At 49.1% G+C, this 17,946-nt stretch overlaps 2 protein-coding genes across 2 annotated transcripts in view; one reads left to right on the top strand and one right to left on the bottom strand.

Annotated features, from left to right (window-relative positions):
• LOC104997783 (basic helix-loop-helix and HMG box domain-containing protein 1-like) overlaps nt 1-17,015 on the bottom strand; it is a 36,377-nt gene extending 19,362 nt beyond the window's left edge. Inside the window, exons 1-2 of the mRNA XM_010852702.1 lie at nt 17,010-17,015; nt 16,648-16,727 (exon numbers count right to left, since the gene is read on the bottom strand). Coding sequence (XP_010851004.1) covers nt 16,648-16,727; nt 17,010-17,015 — 86 coding nt within the window. The remainder of the gene's footprint in view (nt 1-16,647; nt 16,728-17,009) is intronic.
• FBXO46 (F-box protein 46) overlaps nt 4,393-17,946 on the top strand; it is a gene marked incomplete at its 3' end in the record, with an annotated part of 14,344 nt that continues 790 nt past the window's right edge. The window contains exons 1-2 of the mRNA XM_010852700.1: nt 4,393-4,460; nt 16,908-17,939. Coding sequence (XP_010851002.1) covers nt 17,066-17,939 — 874 coding nt within the window. The remainder of the gene's footprint in view (nt 4,461-16,907; nt 17,940-17,946) is intronic.

The following is a 17,946-nucleotide window of genomic DNA, read 5'->3' as shown; positions in this document are numbered from 1 at the left end:
CTACCCAAATTCTGAACCAATTACTTGACTTCTCCCTTCCATTAGGGAGCACTGAAGCAAAGTCTAATCAAGAAGTCAAGGGATTGGTTGAGGATTTGGGTAGTAACACAGGCTTGACCAATCGGAGTCAATGGATCCTGGGGAGAAAATCTCTGCCAGGCTTGTCAGGTTGGCAGAACATGGACCTGGAGGGGCTTAGGAGCCATCTTGCCCTCACAAATGGAGAGCCAACCCAGACAGAGCCAAGACAGGCAGATTTCTGGCCATATCATTTAACCCCTCACTTGGAACCAGCCTAGCCTGATGCCCCAGAATTTTTTGTTTAAAGGATCCAGTAAATCCCCATTTATGCCTTAGCCAGTTTTAGCTAAGTTTCTGTTAATTGCAATTGGGTCTTTATTAATACAATGACTCCACGTCTAAAAAGGGAGGAAAGAGAATGCACTGTTGGTGACCTCTGGAATTCCAGGAAGAATAGGCAAGCAGGAGAGAAATTCTTCATTGTCTTCATGTGCTCCTTCTGAGCACAGTTCCTAAGTAGAGAACCTAAATAAAGCGGATGCTGATTTTTGGAGTTAATAAATGAAGAGACAGGTAGATGAAAAGTCACTGGGGAAGAAAATAAGGGATAAGATGAACTTTGGCTCTCTTCTTTATCCAGATGTTGGAGGAAGGGAGACATCTGATCCAACCCTCATCTGCTGGGAAAACCTCTCTATTAGATTCCTGACACTTGGTAGGGGCTTGATGGCAAAATAAATACATAAATAAAAGAAAGGAAGGAAGGGCATTAAAAAAAATCAGAATGTCAAAACCTGCAAGGGCTTACAGATGATCTTTGCCAACTACCTCAGTTCTCTCATCTTGAAATGGCAGTAATATTTGCACCTACTTCCTCCTGGAGTTGTTGTCAGGATTAACGGGTATACAAACAAAAAGCTTAGCAAAATGTCTGGCAAACTAGTAAATGCTCAGTAAACACTATTGTTATTATCATTCTACCAGAGTGGCTGGAGCTTCAAGGGAGGTGGGCCAGGGGGAGCCCTTACCTGTCACTGGGACTCAGGGAATTGGTTCTGGGCTGTTCAGGAGAACACACACATTTGCTGGAATCCCACATCTGCAAAGAGGGGAAAATAAAGAATCATTAGTGACCTCTGGGATTCCAAGAAGAATGCACAGTATGATAGGCAGCCTCATTTCCCCCTATGGTGCTCCTTTGAGCACTCAAGAGATCCCCAAAATTCCTGCGTCCCCATAAACATAGGCCAATAGAACAAATGAAAATGTCCAAAGTCTAAACTGAAGTCCATGAATCTCAAATTGCAAATTTGGGCTTGTAAATAATGATCCAGACCTAAAACTAAAAGCAGCAGATTTCCAAACTTTGATTCAGAGCTTTAGTCTTAATAATGAGATGTCAGACTCTGCAGTGGAGAGCAGACCTGAAAACTGTGGCTTAAGATATTTAAACTATGATATTAAGACAGCAACCATATGATTTTAAACATCTAAAATGAGGACCTAGAGCCTAAAAAGGAGACTTTCCCAAACCTAAAAGCCTTAAACTCTAATACTAAGGTATTCTAGACCCCTAAACTGTCAACTTCTGATCTCCAAATATAAGCCCGATACTAATATTAAGAACACAGACCAGAAACCTTAATACTAAGAACCCAAACCCTAAACAAAGAAACCCAAGCTCCCAAAAGCAAACCTCAACCCCCCCAAATTTACCTCAGATCTGAAAACGAAGACCTCTAGACCCTCAAACTGTCACTTCAAACCCCCAAACTGTGCCCCCAAGCCTAAACTGAGATCTCACATGTGAATTCTATCTAAAACCCAAACTCTAAAACTGCAGCCCCATACTCAATGTGGGGGACTCCAGGCCTTAACAGTTCTCAAAGTTCCAAAATGGGACTCCAAACCCTAAATCTCACACCTCATACTCTATATTAAGATTCTAAACCCTAAATCTATATTGAGACTTCAATTCTCCAAAATTAGACCTCAGGCCCCCAAATTATACTCTAGGCTTATAGATTCCCACATTAGTATCTCTGATTCCAACAGGAAAGTTTTCAGTGACAAAACCCCAAAATTTCAGATTTCCCAAAACTAGTTCTATCCAGACACAAATTCCAAGACTACAGGTCCTAACCGGTGACCCCCAAGTCCCCAGCATTATTCAGAGACTTCATACGTCAAACTTGAGCCTGGACCCGGAAACCTAGGCCCTGCCTCAAATCCAAACTCCGGCTCTGCTGCCCAGGTCCCACCTCGCATACAGCCTGGGCACCCAAGGCACACCCGCCCTCCTTCCCCCCGAAACTCCCAGAGTGGCCACGGCCAGGAAGTGCCGTTCCTGAGTGGACCCCAGGCTCTGGGCTGACCGGCAAGCCCCCGAACTATTCCCCTTGGCCTCCAGCATCCGCCTCAAGAGACCCCCCTTCTGGTTTTGCGCCAGCCCCAAACTTGGAAGCCCGATTGAACAGTGTCTCGCGCTGGCCCCCGGAGGCTGGTCGCGTGCGGGAGCCTCACGCTGGCCTTGGCCACCACGTTCCGAGCCCAAGCGTGAGGTGGGCGCAGTCCCCTTTGGCGTGAGGTTCCTGCTTGAGGCCTGAAGAGAAGAGCAAAAGTGAGCGCTTGAGGCTAGGCTACGCCCCCACCAGTTCCTGCCAAGGTGTGCTAGGCACGAGACTGGAGAGGAAACGGCAGGGTACAAGTGGCCGTGCGCACGCGCGCCTGGGGAAGGTCCCAGTCTTCCAACACAGCGCGAGCCTGGCTTCGCGCCTCCTGTCAGTCTTTGCCCGTGCGCGCCAAAAGGCCGACCAATCAGGGCTCTCCCATTTCCCGCCTTTTCGGCAGACACCGCCCCTCCTGGCCACGCCCCTAGTCCATTTCAGAGGTCCGAGGCCAAAGGAGCCGAGCGAGGAGGCGGGGTCTCCTCAACTGCCAACTATAAGGAAGCAAGGGAGATCGGACTAATCTTCCTTCCCGCCCTCTGGTGTCCGGTTTCCAACTTTTCCTTTTAGCACAGGGTTAATGTGGACTTATGTGTGCCAAGCCCCATGCTAGAAGTTGAGGATTTAGCCACAGTCTTCCTAGTGCAGTTGGGAAGGCTCACAAACTGTGAGAATCTAGTGAGGTAGAGGCTGCGTTAAAGAGAGATAAATTGCGAAAAGATTCAAAGAAGAGGGCCACAGGAATCAGGCCTTAATAGCAGTTCCTCTCATGAAGTTATGTTTCTTAGTATAGCGAACTATGCATTTTAGAAGGTTCACTCTCACAACCTATGAGAAGGATGGACAGGAAAATACTGCTTAAAGGGAGGCAATCTAGCAACCTAAAGGAGAGTAGAGGCCCTGGTGTCCAGCACATTTCAGTTTAAATCACTTTCTGGCTGTGTTGCCATGGAGAAAATTCTCAATCTAGTTCTGCCTTAGCTTTTATAAATTTGGGATAATGCCTGGATTCTCTGCAGAGTGTCTGGCACATATCTGTGCTTAGTTGCTCAGTTGTCTCCGACTCTGCAATCCCATGGACTGTAACCTGCCAGGCTCCTCTGTCCATGGGGATTCTCCAGGCAAGAACACTGGAATGGGTTGCCATGCCCTTCTCCAAGGGATCTTCCCAACCCTGGAATGACCCAGGTCTCCTGCATTGCAGGCAGATTCCTTACTGTCTGAGCCGCCAGGGAAGCCCAAGAATACTGGAGTGGGTAGACTATCCCTTCTCCAGGGGATCTTCCTGACCCAGGAATTGAACGGGAGTCTCCTGCATTGTAGGCAAATTCAATAGGCATATAATTAGCATGCAATAAATATTTACTCAACACTTATTTACACTGTTCTGGGTGTTTGAACAAGATACACAAAGGTGCTTGTCTTCGTGAATCCTCTATTATAACTATAATATGTACAAATTTCTAGTATATGGAGCTTTCCTCCCTCCTAAGGTTTAAGGCTAACTTCCTTATTTGTAAATTAGTGGTAAGAAAACCAGCGGTAAAAATAGATGGGAAAGTGTTTGAGAAAATACGAGGCACTGTTAATTATTATGTTAATCAGTTTAAGGGAATCGGTAAACTTGCTCTTTCCACCCCTCACAAACGCCCCTTTACAATTTTCTCAATTTCTTTTCCAAGGGCCCCGGGCCAAAATGGAGGAGGCTGAACTGCATCTCCCAGCGCGCCGGGCGGGGGCGCTCTGTGCGCCTGCGCTGTCAGGCGCCCTCTCTGCCTCCTGGGAGTTGGAGTCAGTCTTTTCCTCAGCCCGCCCAGTTTGCTACCTTCCCCGCCTCCGCGCCTAACCGTGCTGCCTATTGGGAGATGTAGTCCGGGGCCTCCCGGACTCCAATTCCCAGCGGGCTTCGGGGCGGGAACCCGGAAGGGGAGGCTAGAGAGGAGCGAGTGGGGGAAACCCGCGTAGCCGAGGGAGCTGCAGCGCGGGGTGATGGTGAGAACCTCGAACCGGGGCCGGGGGCGCTTGAGAACCCGTGCGGGAATTCGGGACCCGGTAGCGAGAGGGAAGAGGCAGGGGCTAAAGAAGGGGCTGGATGAGGGGGAGATCGCTTGGGGGAGGGGATTGGGAGACGGGAGCCGGAGGGAATTGTAGAATGGGGGCTGGGGATGGGTCTTGAAGGTGGGGAGAGACTCGAGCTTTGGGATTGATTGTAAGGAAGCTCAGAGTTGGGGAAAGGAGTCCCGAGTTGGAGAAGGGAGTTGGCGTCCAGGCAGAGGCCCAGAAGGGGGCAATTTCGAGGGTTTTAGCCGGGAGGATGTGGAAAGGCATGGGAGTCAGTGCTAGATGAATGAGAGGGTCTGGAGGCTCCGAGGGAGAGGCCAGTTCTGAAAGCGGTGGGTTGGAGCCTCTGGATCGGATTGTGGGCAGGAGGGCAAGCTGAGATGGTGAAAGAAAGAAATCAATGGTAGAGTGGTGTGTAGGTTAGGATCCAGGACTGTGGGTACGGTGGGGAGCAAGAGATTAGGGGCCTGCCTGTAGCGATAGTTTGCTTAGTCCAGCCAGAAACTCCCGATAAACCGGACAGCCACATAGGGTAATATGGCCAGAAGAGGCCATAGAGACGACTCCTGCACTCTTATTTCTCCAGTGGGATTTAGAAAAGTGTGGTGGTTTATGTGTATGGGCAGTCCGGCATTCAGATCTTTTCTTCACTCCTTTATGATCTGGGCAAGTGTCCTGTCTCTGAAACTCAGTGCCCTTATCTATTGTGGGAACAACTTGCCACTGAGAAGAGAGGAGTCTTCATAAGATCGTCCTCCTGGCTCAGGGTAAGTCCTTAGTCTCAGAGCAGTTGGTGGGAAGTTCCCCACCCCAGGAATGTGACTTGGTCACAGGTGCTAATGGATTCCCTCCTTTTCAGTGGAGCCCCAGGGGTGTTTTCTCAAAACGTGGCACTGATCTGGGCACATCCCAGGTCAGAAACATGCGGGGGCAGGGAGAGGGTTTCCCCACAGCCATTCCAATTCCAGTTAACACTTATTTTTTAGGAAGTGCCTGGCCTTGTTCTTAGCTATTTGTATGTGCTAACTCCTTTAATTCTGACCACACCCCTAAGTTGTAGGTGCTGTTATTAGCTCTGTTCTACAGTAAGGAACCAGAGGCACAGAGAGGTTCAGCAACTTTCCCAAGGTCATCCAGCATTAAATGGTAGACTCGGGATTCCAACCTAGGCATCCTGACTTAGCATCTGTGCTCCTGTACTGAGGTTCAATGTCATGAGTAGGGCAGAGTGAGAACTGAAGCCATCTTCAGGTTTTTTTTTTTTTAAGATTTGTTTATTTATTTACTTCTGACTGTGCTGGGTCTTCATTGCTGCCCACGGGCTTTCTCTAGTTTCGGTGAGCAAAGGCTCCTTTCTAGTTGTGGTGCCTGGGCTTCTCATTGCAGTGGCTTCTCTTGTTGCAGAGCATGGGCTGTAAGGTGCACCACCTTCAGTAGTTGTGGCACACAGGCTTAGTTGTTCCACCATGTGTGGGATCTTCCTGGAGCAGGGATCGAACCCGTGCCCTTGCATCAGAAGACCAGAGTCTTAACAACCAGACCACCAGGGAAGTCTGAACCAGTCTTCAGTTCTGCCACTTACCTTCTCTGTGCCCTTGGGCAAGTCTTTTGGACTCTCCTCAATCATAAAATGGGGTCAGTAACCCTAGGAAGGTTAGAGATTTCAGGGAAGTAAGCATAGAAAGTGCTTGAATAAGTGCTTGATGCATGTGAGTTGTCATTTTTTTGAACGGGAAACGCAGACCTGAGAGAGGGCGGTAGAGAAAGACTGGTGAGGGAGACACCAGCCAGACTGCCTTTTCCTTTCTCTCCCAGGTTGCTCCTGTGTCCTGACTCTTCTAGTTCCCCACCCTCTGTCCCTGGCACCTAAGCCCAGGCCTGACTCCCTGAGGGGGTGCTCAGAAACTCAGTCTGTTCCCATTCCCATTCCTAGCCCCAGCCAAATATAAATAATTCACTCACCAATGCCCAGCCTGGCCCAACTCCAGGTATTTCAGTGAATAGGAGATATTTCTAACAACTGTGTTTTTTTTCTCTCCCGACTTTTTAGTCACTGGGACCTCGCAACTTGTAAGTAATTTTAAAACAGTTTGGTTCATTTGTTACAGGCTTCCGGAGTTTATCCCCTAAATCGGCTCTAATAGGAAAGCTTATGGTTAAAAGCATCAGCGTCCGGTAGGCCCACGTTCCCATCCCCACCTCTGCTGCTGTGTGTCCTTGGCCAAGTTGCTTGCCTACTCTGGGCCTCCGTTTTCTCATATGTAAAATGGGCCACATTCCAACCATGAAACTCTTGTCAGCAGTTCATGAGATCTCATGTATCATATGCCTAGTGCATATTAAGTTCTTTGTAAGTGTGATGCATTTTTATTAATTTTATTCTTTCCAGAAAAATTTATTGAGCATGTGCTCCAGAACCGTAACACCAAGATTTGAATCCTGGCTCCATCACCCCCCTGCTCTGTGACTTTGGGCAAGGCATTTAACCCCCCAGGACCTCAGTTTCCTCTTCTGGAAAATGGAGGTTCATCCCTTGAATCATCCACCGTGTTGACAGAGCACCTACTATTTGCCGGCACCTGTCCCAGGTACAGGCTGCCACCCTCCCCTTGGGGCGCTTGTGGCTGTCACAACACTGGGGCAGTTTTGCATCTCTGGTGGCGTCTGTGCTTCTTTTTCTGGTGTGGGTTACTCTTCTCCTGATTCATTTTCAGCCCCTCATGCCAGTTTCGCCTGTTTGTCCTTCAGTTCAGTTCAGTTCAGTCACTGCTCATTGGTGTCCGGCTCTTTGCGACCCCACGGACTGCAGCACCCCAGGCTTCCCTGTCCATCACCAACTCCCGGAGCTTGCTCAAACTCATGCCCATCAAGTCGGTGATGCCATCCAACCATCTCATCCTCTGTCGTCCCTTTCTCCTCCTGCCTTCAATCTTTCCCAGCTTTCTTGGATTTTTAACATTTTGTTTCCAGGTCGCAATGAATGATCTGGAACCCCGTTGGTTTAGGGAAAAGTTGCCAGGCTCTCCTCCTTGTACCCAATTGTCACATCTGGGCGCCCCCTGGTGATGCAGTGCTTCCCCTGCCTCCTTCCTTTATTTGTTTGTCTTAAAAAATGTGTCTGCTTTCCAAGTTACTTTGCCTTTTCCTCAAATCTTAAATGTGTTTCCAACCTGGGTTTATCTGAAGCTTTGTTGTTATTCAATCGTTTAGTCGTGTTTGACTCTTTGTGACCACATGAACTGCTTACTCATGCAGAATGATATATTATATATATATATATATATAGGTTTTTTTTTCTTTACTATTGCTAGCAACTCTGGTAAAGCTGCATTATTCCTAAAAGCACAAGTTTTCTTTTCTTTTTTTTGATATTTATGTATTTATTTGGTGGTGTCAGGTCTTAGTGGTGGCACATGGGCTCCAGAGCACACAGGCTCAGTGTTTGAGGCACTTGGGCTTAGTTGCCCTGTGACATGTAGGATCTTAGTTTCCCGACCAAAGATCGAACCTGAGTCCCCCTGCATAAGAGGGGGGATTTTTAACCACTGGACTACTAGGGAAGTCCTCAGGTTTTCTAAAAGACTTGGCTTGTCACCTGCTCCTGACCCCTCGGTTAACATTATAATCCCCACCTTACACTCTTGAGTCCTTTCACTTACTATATTTGTTTTCCTGTAGCACTGTGAGATTTACCCTGTCTCCAATCCATGAGGACAAGGATTTCTGTCTCCTGTGTCCCGCATGTCCCCGATGCCCAGAACAGTGTCTGACACATAGTAACTGCTCTGTAAATGCTGTTTAATTACTAGGTGAGACCCAGTACCAGACAGTAACAAAGTAATGGCCATGTTTTGATTATTGGGGGGGAATAGGACCGGTTTAATTTCAGAATGTAAAATAAACAGGGAAGTGGTTTATCAAGTATAACCATCAAGTGGTTGTCAGACTCTTGAGTGGTCCCTATTTTTTTTTTTTCTTTTTTGCCATGCTGATGGGATCTTAATTCCCTGACCAGGGATCAAACCCCTGCCTTCTGCAGTGGAAGCTCAGAGTCCTAACCACTGGACCACCAGGGAATTCCCTGTCTTACCTTTTCTTACTTTCCTTTTATTTTTTTAAAACCTTGTTTTTATGTGAACCATTTTTAAAGACTTTATTGATTTTATTACAATATTGTTTCTGCTTTATGTTTTGATTTTTTGGCCCCCAGGCATATGGAATCTTAGCTCCCCAATCAGGGATATAATCCTCACCCCCTGCACTGTAAGGAGAAGTCTTTAACTACTAGCCGCCGGGGAAGTCCATGTCTCACCTTTTCTTAATAATCCTGGTCCCTTCATATTGAAGCTGTCCTTGGTGCCTCACTGGCATTGAGCGCTCTACTGATTTGATCTCAATGAATCAGCAGCCAACCCATGGGTGGGTACTGTTACTATCTGTATTTTACGATGGGGGAAACTGAGGCATAGAGGGATAAGGACCCTGCCTGTAGTCACAGCCCTAAAAGTGAGAAAGCTGGGGTACTCCGAAGCCCTGCCTGGATTCTGTCTGTGGCCTGGATCTCTAGATGCTGAGGATTTGTATGATTCTGACCAGCTATTAGAAAAGCTTAAGAGGAGAAGAGAGACCAGCAGACCCAGAGTCCAAAAAAACCAATAAAGGGGCATGGATGGATCAGGATTGTGGACACAGTTGTAGCGGGGGTGACAGGGTGGAGAGAGTGGAGAATTGAAGGAATAAGACCAGGAGCAGTGCCATGAGGGTCCTGCCACCGGTGCCTGTTGTAGTAATGGGCAAGTACGCTCCCTGGACACCACTCTGTGCCCAGCCCTGTCCTGGCATGACCCTGACCTCTCCAACTTGCAAGATCTTCGTTCCCTGACCGGAGATTGAACCCAAGTCCTTGGCAGTGAAAGCACAGAGTCCTAACCACTGGACTGCCAGGGATTCCTGTTTCCAGCTTCTTAAGTCCAAGGCTTAGCTTGTTAATTAGCAGCCTTTTTCCTTTCTCTGTGCATTTATGGAAGCAGGTTCTCCCTTAACCTGCTACACAGCTGTCCCCGGAGCTCCCTTTATCGTCATCTGCGGAGTCCTTCCTTTTGTCTTTCTTCTGAGCTAGATCTTATCTCCTTGATCTCATAGGTTCCTTTTTCTTGGTTTTCTCCTTTACTTCTGTGAAGCAAATCCTTTGGCAGCTTCCCGAGAAAGGGTTCCTGTGCCTGTCCTGTTGGTTCTTTCATTTTGTTTTGCCAACTTGCACCTCTCATGGAAGGATTTTTAAACAGGGGAGTTCTGTGGTCTGATTGGTGTTTAGGAAGATCTTTCTGGCTACCATGAGAAGGATGGAGCCAGAAGAACTAAACCAGGCCAGGGAGCCAAGTGCAGAGGCTGGAGCAGCTGTGCCTTTGGGGAGAGAATCCAGCCTTCCAGAAACCCAGAGGATGGAGGGGAGAGAGAGAGGCCCGAACCCAGGTCATTGTCACTCAGCCGGGACAGATGACAGATGTGGCCAGAGGAGATCTCAGGAGGAAGAGACCCTGTGTGGCTTAGGAGGGCACCAACACGGCTCCTGGAGGAGGTGGCCTCCTGCCTTGGTCCTGGGAGCAGGATTTCCACCACTGGACTTGGCTGGACCAGCTCATTTTTCACAAGAGGCCCCCAGGAGCATCTGTGCAGAAGGCGGACAGTAAGGCAGTGTTAGGGGTTTGTTCCAACCAATAAGTGCTGTACACCTGCAATGTGCCTGGGCGTAGATTCTCCAACTTAATCGTGTGATCCCCCAGAGATCTTGTTGACATGTACTTTCTGATTCAGCAGGTGTAGGGGAGAGCCCAAGATTACATTTCTAATATACTTCCAGCTGCAGCTGCTGCTCTGAGGACCACACTCATAGTAGCCAACCACTTGGTGCTATTCTAAAAGCTGGGGATGCAGAGGTGGGGAAGAAAAAACTAGGCAAAAAATACCAGTCTGGGGGAGTCTTCATTTTAGTGAGGGGAGCTGACAATAATAAAGTTTATAGTATAGTAGATAGTAATGCATGCTAAAGAGAAAAATAAATCAGGGAGAGTGTGTATGTCTATCTGTGGCGGGGACTGCAGTTTTCAATCAAGATGTTCTCAGGAACAACAGGATCCTACTGTATAGCACAGGGAACTATATTCAATATCCTATGATAAACTATTATGGAAAAGAATGTATATATACATATATGTATAACTGGATCACCTTGTTGTATAGTAGAAATTAACATGACATTGTATATCAACTATGCGTGCTAAGTCACTTCAGTCGTGTCCTACTCTTGGCGACCCTATGGACTATACCCTGCCAGGCTCCTCTGTCCATGAGATTCTCCAGGCAAGAATACTGGAGTGGGATGCCATGCCCTCCTGCAGGGGATCTTCCCGACCCAGGGATTGAACTGGAGTCTCCAGAATCTCCTACGTCTCCTGCATTGGCAGGCGGGTCCTTTACCACTAGCACCACCTGGGGAGCCCCAGTTGACACTACTTCAATAAAATAAATTTAAAAAGAAAGGTCTCATGAAGGTGATCTGAGGAGCGGGGTGAGCCCTCTGGATACCTGGGGAAGAGTATTCCAGGCAGAAGGAACAGAGAGTGCAAAGGCTTTGCAGACAGAACAAGATGATCCAGGAAAATCGCTCCGTATACTCCATGAAGGAGCTGCTTGCACTCTGGAGTCAGCCAGACTCTGATTCAAAGCTTGGCCACAAAGCTGTGTCCGACAGCAATTACTTAGCCATTCCATGCCCCCACTTTCTAACATCTGAAATGAGATTTAAAAGTAGTAAAATGATGTGAGAATTAAATGAGTTAATATTTATAAAGCACTCAGAACAAAGCCTGGCTCACCCTGAGGGCTCCAGTGTTAACTGCTGTTGTGATCATCATTTCCTCTGTAATACATTCATTTGGCCATGACTGTTTCTTTGGATGCCTGCCCCCTTTCCCATGAGCTCTTTCTGGTGATCTCAGTGTCATCTCTGTATCTCCAGCACCCAACCCAGGGCCAGCACACAGGAGGACCTCAGAATGTCAGATGAGGGACATAAAGCTGGATTCTCTAATTGGGGGTATTCCAGCAAGAGTGCTGATTGTGTGGTTCAGGTCCTTACTGATTTTTCTCTTTTCAACTACTGTCTTATGAAGAGATACATTAAGGTTTCCCACTACAGTGGTGGACTTGTCAAGCTGGCATTTTGTTGCTTTGTGCCTTGTCTGTTTTGAGGCCATAGTATTAGGAGCATGTATGTTGCAAACTTTTGTGTATGATGGGTCAGTCTGTTTTGTCACATTCTTTGTCCCTAATCATCCCTTTTTTCTTTTGTCCGTTGTTAACTGTTTTTTTTAAATCAGCACTGTCACTTCTCTACTTGACTTTTTTTCTTTGGCTGTGCTGGGTCTTTGTTGCTGCATGGGCTTTTCCCTAATTTCAGCAAGCGGGAGCTACTCTCTGGTTGTGGTGCACGGGCTTCTCATTGCAGTGGCTTCTCTTGTTGCAGAGCGCAGCCCTGTAAGGCACATGGGCTCAGTAGTGCCGGCTTCCCGGCTCTAGAGCACAGGCTCTATAGTTGTGGCCCACGCGGGCTTAGTTGCTCCACAGCATGTGGGGTCTTCCCAGATCAGGGATCGAACCCGTGTCTCCTGAATTGGCAAGCCGATTCTTTACCACTGAGCCACCAGGGAAGCCTCTCTACTTGACTCTTGGTTCTTATTTGCCTGGTCAGTCTTTTTCCATCTTTTGATTTTCAGTCTGTTTGGCTCCAGATGTTTTTCAATAAGAGGATCTTCACGGAGCATTGCCTTAGGGTATGGCCTTGTTCGGAGCCCAGTGTTTGGGAAGTTAGAGAATTCTGCCCTAGTAACCTCTGACACAAATAGAATATTTGGGTGTAAAAGAGAGTTTACACTGCCAGGCCTCCAGGCTTTTGAGACATGGAGCCTTAGGGCAGGGAACTTTGATCCATTCCGGCTGTGCTGGGCAGTGTTGCTGGGGTCACCATGATGACCATGATAACTCTGACCTTTCCTCCCATGGGTTCACTATTCAGTGGAGCAGATGATCCATCCCTCGATAGTGACAATGGACAGAGCTAGGTTTGGGGAACCCAGAGGACCTCTCTGGGCAGGTGGAAGGTTTCTAGAAAGGGAGCTCAGGGAAGGCCTCCTGGTTAAAGATACAGGCCCATGAAAGTTACATTTGAGCTAAGACCCAAATGGTAGAAGGGATAGAGCCATGTGGGCTCGCTCTTTCTTTTCTGGGGGGAAAGCATGCCAATCAGAGGTAACATAGGAGGAAAGGGCTTGGTGACTCTGAGGAATATCCAGCAAGGAGGCCAGTGTCGGACCCCAGAGGTGGAGCCTGACCCACCCTTAGGGGGTTAGCTTCCTGGAGGAGAGGATGGCTGAGCTGAAACCCCAGAGAATATATAATTAAATAGAGCACAGCAATCTAAAATCAGATTCCCTGGGTTCCCATCCCTGCTCTAAGTCCCACCAGTTATGTGTGACCTTGAGCTAGTTAGGCAACCTGACCTGCCTCAGTTTCTTCATCTATACAATGGAGATAACCACTCCTGAGGATCAGAGAAGGCCTCAGTATTCTAACTATTCTATAGGCCAGAGCTGGCGCTTACCTGGGTCCACTGGGGGCATGGGAAAGTGGGGAAGGATGAGGCTAGAGTTGTAGAGTATCTGGGCTTTTCCCCAGGGGCACTGGGGAGTCATGGTAGGTTCTGAGCAGGGTAGGGACAAGGTCAGGTTTATATTCCGAGAATACCCTTCTGGCTCTGATGTGCAGGATGGCTGGTAGCAGACAGGGTGGTGGGAATGGACAGATGCCTGCAGTGGAGTGTCTCTTGAGCCAGCCTGGCACTGAAAGTGCTGTTCAATAGAAACAAGGTGAACCTTACATGTAATTTAAAATCTTCTAGTAGCCACATTTAAATCAAAAGAGATGAAGTCAATTTTAAACATTTTAACTCATTTATATCCTAAATAGTCTCATTTTAACAGGTAGCCAATATTAAAAACAAATTATTAAAGTATTTCATATTATTTTCTTGTGCTATTTGCGGCGCCTGTTTAGAAGGGCTGGCCTGAGAGGTCCTTTTGGCCACGCGGCCTGAGCCTCGAATGCCAGGCCCAGAGGCTTGGACTTGATGCCTACGACGACGGTTCTGCCCATTTGTTTTTCAGGGTGAGGTGATCCTGCTGCTCCGTTTCCCCCGCGGGAAATCTCTCCCTCCAGGTTTCCCTACCAAAGCTAGGCACTTTTCAGATCTTTCTGCGCCCTTCCTTTCCTCCGGACCTGGAGTCTCAATCCCTGAACTGCTTGGCCCTTTAAATCTCAGCTGTCAATCAGGGCTCCTGTTTAGAGGAAACGTCGTAATAAACCTTTCCTTGATTGTCATGGCTTGGGTCCTGGCCTCGTTCTTCCGTTTAGCAGGAAATTAGGAATTGTTCCACACTCTCTTGCACTTGACTGTTTCCACACCCCGTTCATCACCTCTCGCCTACTCCACCCTCTTTCGAAGTTGGGCCCCTTCGCCAAGGCCTGCCTTATATGGGCATGGCTCCGAATGGCCGCCGCTCATTGGCTGGGGCCATCACGCGCACGTCTGTCAACAAAGGGGCGGAGGGAAACCAGATGGGTGCCGGGCAGGCAAGACAGCTGGAGGGAAGGAGCGAGGGGGCGGGGCCCTCTTCTCTTGCGCATGCGTGGGTGCCGCCTTCTCCCCACAGGGGGCGCGGCGCGCCGGTGGGGCGCTTTGAGGGGGCGTGTCTAGGTTTCGAGAGTAGCCTTAGAGGTTGGTGAATTCCAGGGAAGCTGTAATAGGAGGGAGTGGGGACATTTTTCGTGGGTATGGGGATACTTTGGGATTCTCTTGAGTTTAGGTGGCGCCTTGGGATTTGAGTTTGGGTTCCCATGTACTGTGTACTGTGGAAGATTCGAATGTATTGTAGGGAATCGCCCATGTGGTTTGGGTGTTTGATGGATAGAGGATTTGGGGAGCCACGGAGAGACTTAGAAGCAGAGAGTCCCATGTCTGGACCCAGAATGCATGCGCTTTCGGCTCTCCCGACTTCCTCCCTGTCTGGGTCCGGACAGGGACTTAACCTTTCTGCCCCTCATCTGGACTCGGACAAATAACACTCCCTGCTTCCTAGGGAGGAGTGAGGATTAGCAGGAGTTGTTAAAACAGTACCCAGTAAGCTCATGTCTGCATATTAACATTTTGTGAGGTTTCTTTGGGAGTATTTTGGAGGTTCTTTTGACTTTGAGAAATAAATGGTTTGGTATTAGTTTTATGTGTGAGGGAGCATTGATGTTTTAGTTAAGTTTTGCGGTCGGGGGGCCTTTTGTGGGATTAGGAGGTTTAGAGAGAGTTTGAGCTAAGAATAGAATTTCAGGAAACTGGTCTTTTGGGTCATCTGTGAGGTTGGGAAATTGCTGTGTGTGTTGGAGTTCTTGGTAGGCATGGGATTTGTGTGGGTCTACATTGAGATTGAGGCTTTCTGAGCTGGAGGGGATATTTTTAGGTTTGGAAGTTGAAGATTTTGAGAGGGTCTGGATGTTTTGGGTTAGGATATATTTGCATCTGTAGAGAATGAGTGGCTTTTGCTGTGGTAGTTTCTATTCCTGGACATTTTATTTATTTATAATTTTGTTTATTTACTTTTGGCTGTGCTGGGTCATCATCACTGTGCAGGCCCTTCTCCGGTTGCAGCAAGCAGGGGCCACTCTTACTGCGGTGCACAGGCTCCAGGGCACATGGACTCAGTAGTTGTGGCTCTCTGGCTCTGGAGCACAGGCTCAAAGTTGTGGTGCATAGGCTTCCTTGTTCCGAGACATGGGGGATCGTCTCAGATCAGAAATCAAACCCGTGTCTCCTGCATTGGCAGGTAGATTCTACATTCTTTACCATCAAGCCACCAAGGAAACCCTGTTCCTGGACATTTTAGATGTGTTGGTTGTTGGTAAACTTAGCCATCTATAGGTTTTAGGGGCTGTGTGGTTTTTTTGTTTTTTTGTTTTTGTTTTTGTTTTAAGCAAGAAAGAGATTTCAGCAGGGGCTGTGTTAGGAGTAGTAGGTGGGATTGGGAATTATGGGGGGCAAGGATTCTTAGGATTAAGACTGGTGTCTGTGAGTGCTTGGAGGTGCTTGCAGGCTGTCTAGATCTTAAAGCTATAGGGCCATGAAATAAATGGTAATTTAGTGGTGTCTGTGGTATTGCCTGAATTTAGAGGAACCATATATACTGCAGAGGTCAGCAAACTTTTTCCATAAAGGGCCAGATAATGAGTATTTTAGGCTTTGCAGGCCATATGTTTTCTGTCACCTCTACTCAACTCTGCTGTGGTAGCATAAAAGTAGTCATGAACAAAGGAACATGTTTCGATAAAATTTTATTTGCAGAGACAGGCAATGGGCTGGATTTGGCCCGTGGCTCAAAATAGTACAACCAGGAGTCAGCAAACTACTTTCACTGGTCTGTAAGCATGTGGAAGTTTTGACATTTGAAGAGTGTCTTGGTTTCGAGATATCTGGAGGGAGATGGCCCAGGGAAAGACTGAGGATTTGAGACTGTTAGTTCTGCAGTAGAACATAGTTGGGTCAGGCTCATTAGCAAGACTGCCTCCAGATTAGGTCATGCACACAAAGTCATTGCAAAATAAAATGGTCACTATTACAAGCCCTAAATTGAGAAATCTGGAAGCCAAGTTTGAGGGCCTGGTTTTGCAATATATAAACCTTCCCCACTCTAAGCCTCAAATTCAGCAAGTTGGGAGCAACTTGAAGAAGCTAGACTAGAAAGCCCTTCTCATGCCAGGGGTCTACGTTTCTGCTTAAAGGAATTACCTGCAGTCTTGGGGCAAGTGTGGTGCATTTTCCTGGGTGAGGATCCACAGCTATAATAGATCCCCAAAGAGCCTCACAACCGGAACCGAGTGAAGAGCTCCACTCTTAAGGACCTCTCTGCCTCCTGCCTCCAATCTTCCCCTGCCCAGCCCACCTTGTTCCTTCCTCCATGGGTTCAGGCTCCCATAGCTGTGGGCAGGGCTGGGAATTGTCTTTTCAGGAACTTGTTACTGGGTGAGCAAATAGAAGAAGGAGGAGCTTTCCATCAGTTGGTACTTTAAATTCTGTTTAAAGTTCTGGCAGCGGAAGGCCTGTAGATCGTGAGTAAAACCAGTCAGGCAGTGGAGGGTTGGAGCAAACTGCCAGCTCCTGTCACACTCTGGGTATTACAGAAGCAGGTCCCAACCTCTCTGCAGCCCTCCATTTGCTCATCTGGGTCAGGGCGGGGCGGGAACAGGATCTGAGTGGTATAGCCTGGTCTGTCTCCTCAGGTCCGAAGAAGCTGAGGTCAGAGAGGAGCTGACAGGGCTGGCTGTTCCCCAGCTCCCCCACCCCCTCTTCCGTGTCTCCAGGTGACCTGTGGAGCCCCCCACCGCCATCCAGGCCCTGCGATGTGGTGAACCCCCGCCTGTCTGCCACCATCCCCAGAATGGACCGAGGTGGCCTTCTGCCCTTCCAGCTCTGGTGCCCTCGGCCCTTTGGCACCTACTCCCAGAACCAGCCACGCCCCCCTTCTGCCACCCTCAAGCCCTCAGCCTGCTCCGAGCCGGGCGGTGGGGCAGAGCCAGAACATGGCCCTGCCCACTCTGAGAACACGCCCCCGGTCTTGGCCTCCGATGCTCCCGCCTCCCAGCCTGCCCCGCTCCTTTCCTCAGCGGCTGCTGGCGACGAGGGTCGAGTCCTGCTGGACACATGGTATGTGATCAAGCCAGGGAATACAAAGGAGAAGGTAGCCTTCTTTGTGGCCCACCAGTGTGGTGGGGGCAGTCGGGCCAGCTCCATGAAGGTCAAGGGGCACTGGGGCAGTGACAGCTCCAAGGCCAAGCGGAGGAGGCGCTGTCTTGAGTCTACGAAGGCTCCGCCCGACCCAGGGGGACAGGACGGGCCCCCTGCCGCAGAGGGGGCCCCAACCTCCGCCGGGGAGGATGTGGACCTGCTCTCTGTGGCCGAGATGGTGGCCCTGGTGGAACAGCGGGCCGCCCTGGCCCTGCAGAGCTACCCGCGCCCCAGCACCCCAGCGCCTGTGGTCTTCGTGTCGGCTGAGCAGGGTGGGCCTGGCAAGGGGCTGGGATCCGAACGAAGGTCTGGCGGCGGGGACTGCAGCCGTGTAGCCGAGGCAGTGGCCCACTTTGAGGCCCAGCGGGACAACCCTCCGGCCAAGGGTCTCCGCAAGGAGGAGCGGCCTGGGCCAGGCCCCGGGGAGGTGCGCATCGCCTTCCGGATCTCCAACGGCAGAGAGTCCCGAGCACCGGATGGCAGCTTACCCAACGGGAGCGGGGGCCGGCCAGGTTGCGCCTACCCTGGCAGCCC

Source organism: Bison bison, unplaced genomic scaffold, assembly GCF_000754665.1.
Source record: "Bison bison bison isolate TAMUID 2011002044 unplaced genomic scaffold, Bison_UMD1.0 scf7180017864313, whole genome shotgun sequence".
In the NCBI taxonomy this organism is placed as follows: Eukaryota; Metazoa; Chordata; class Mammalia; order Artiodactyla; family Bovidae; genus Bison; species Bison bison.
The sequence above is the reverse complement of the archived record's forward strand: the minus strand, read 5'-3'. Positions and strand labels throughout refer to the sequence as shown.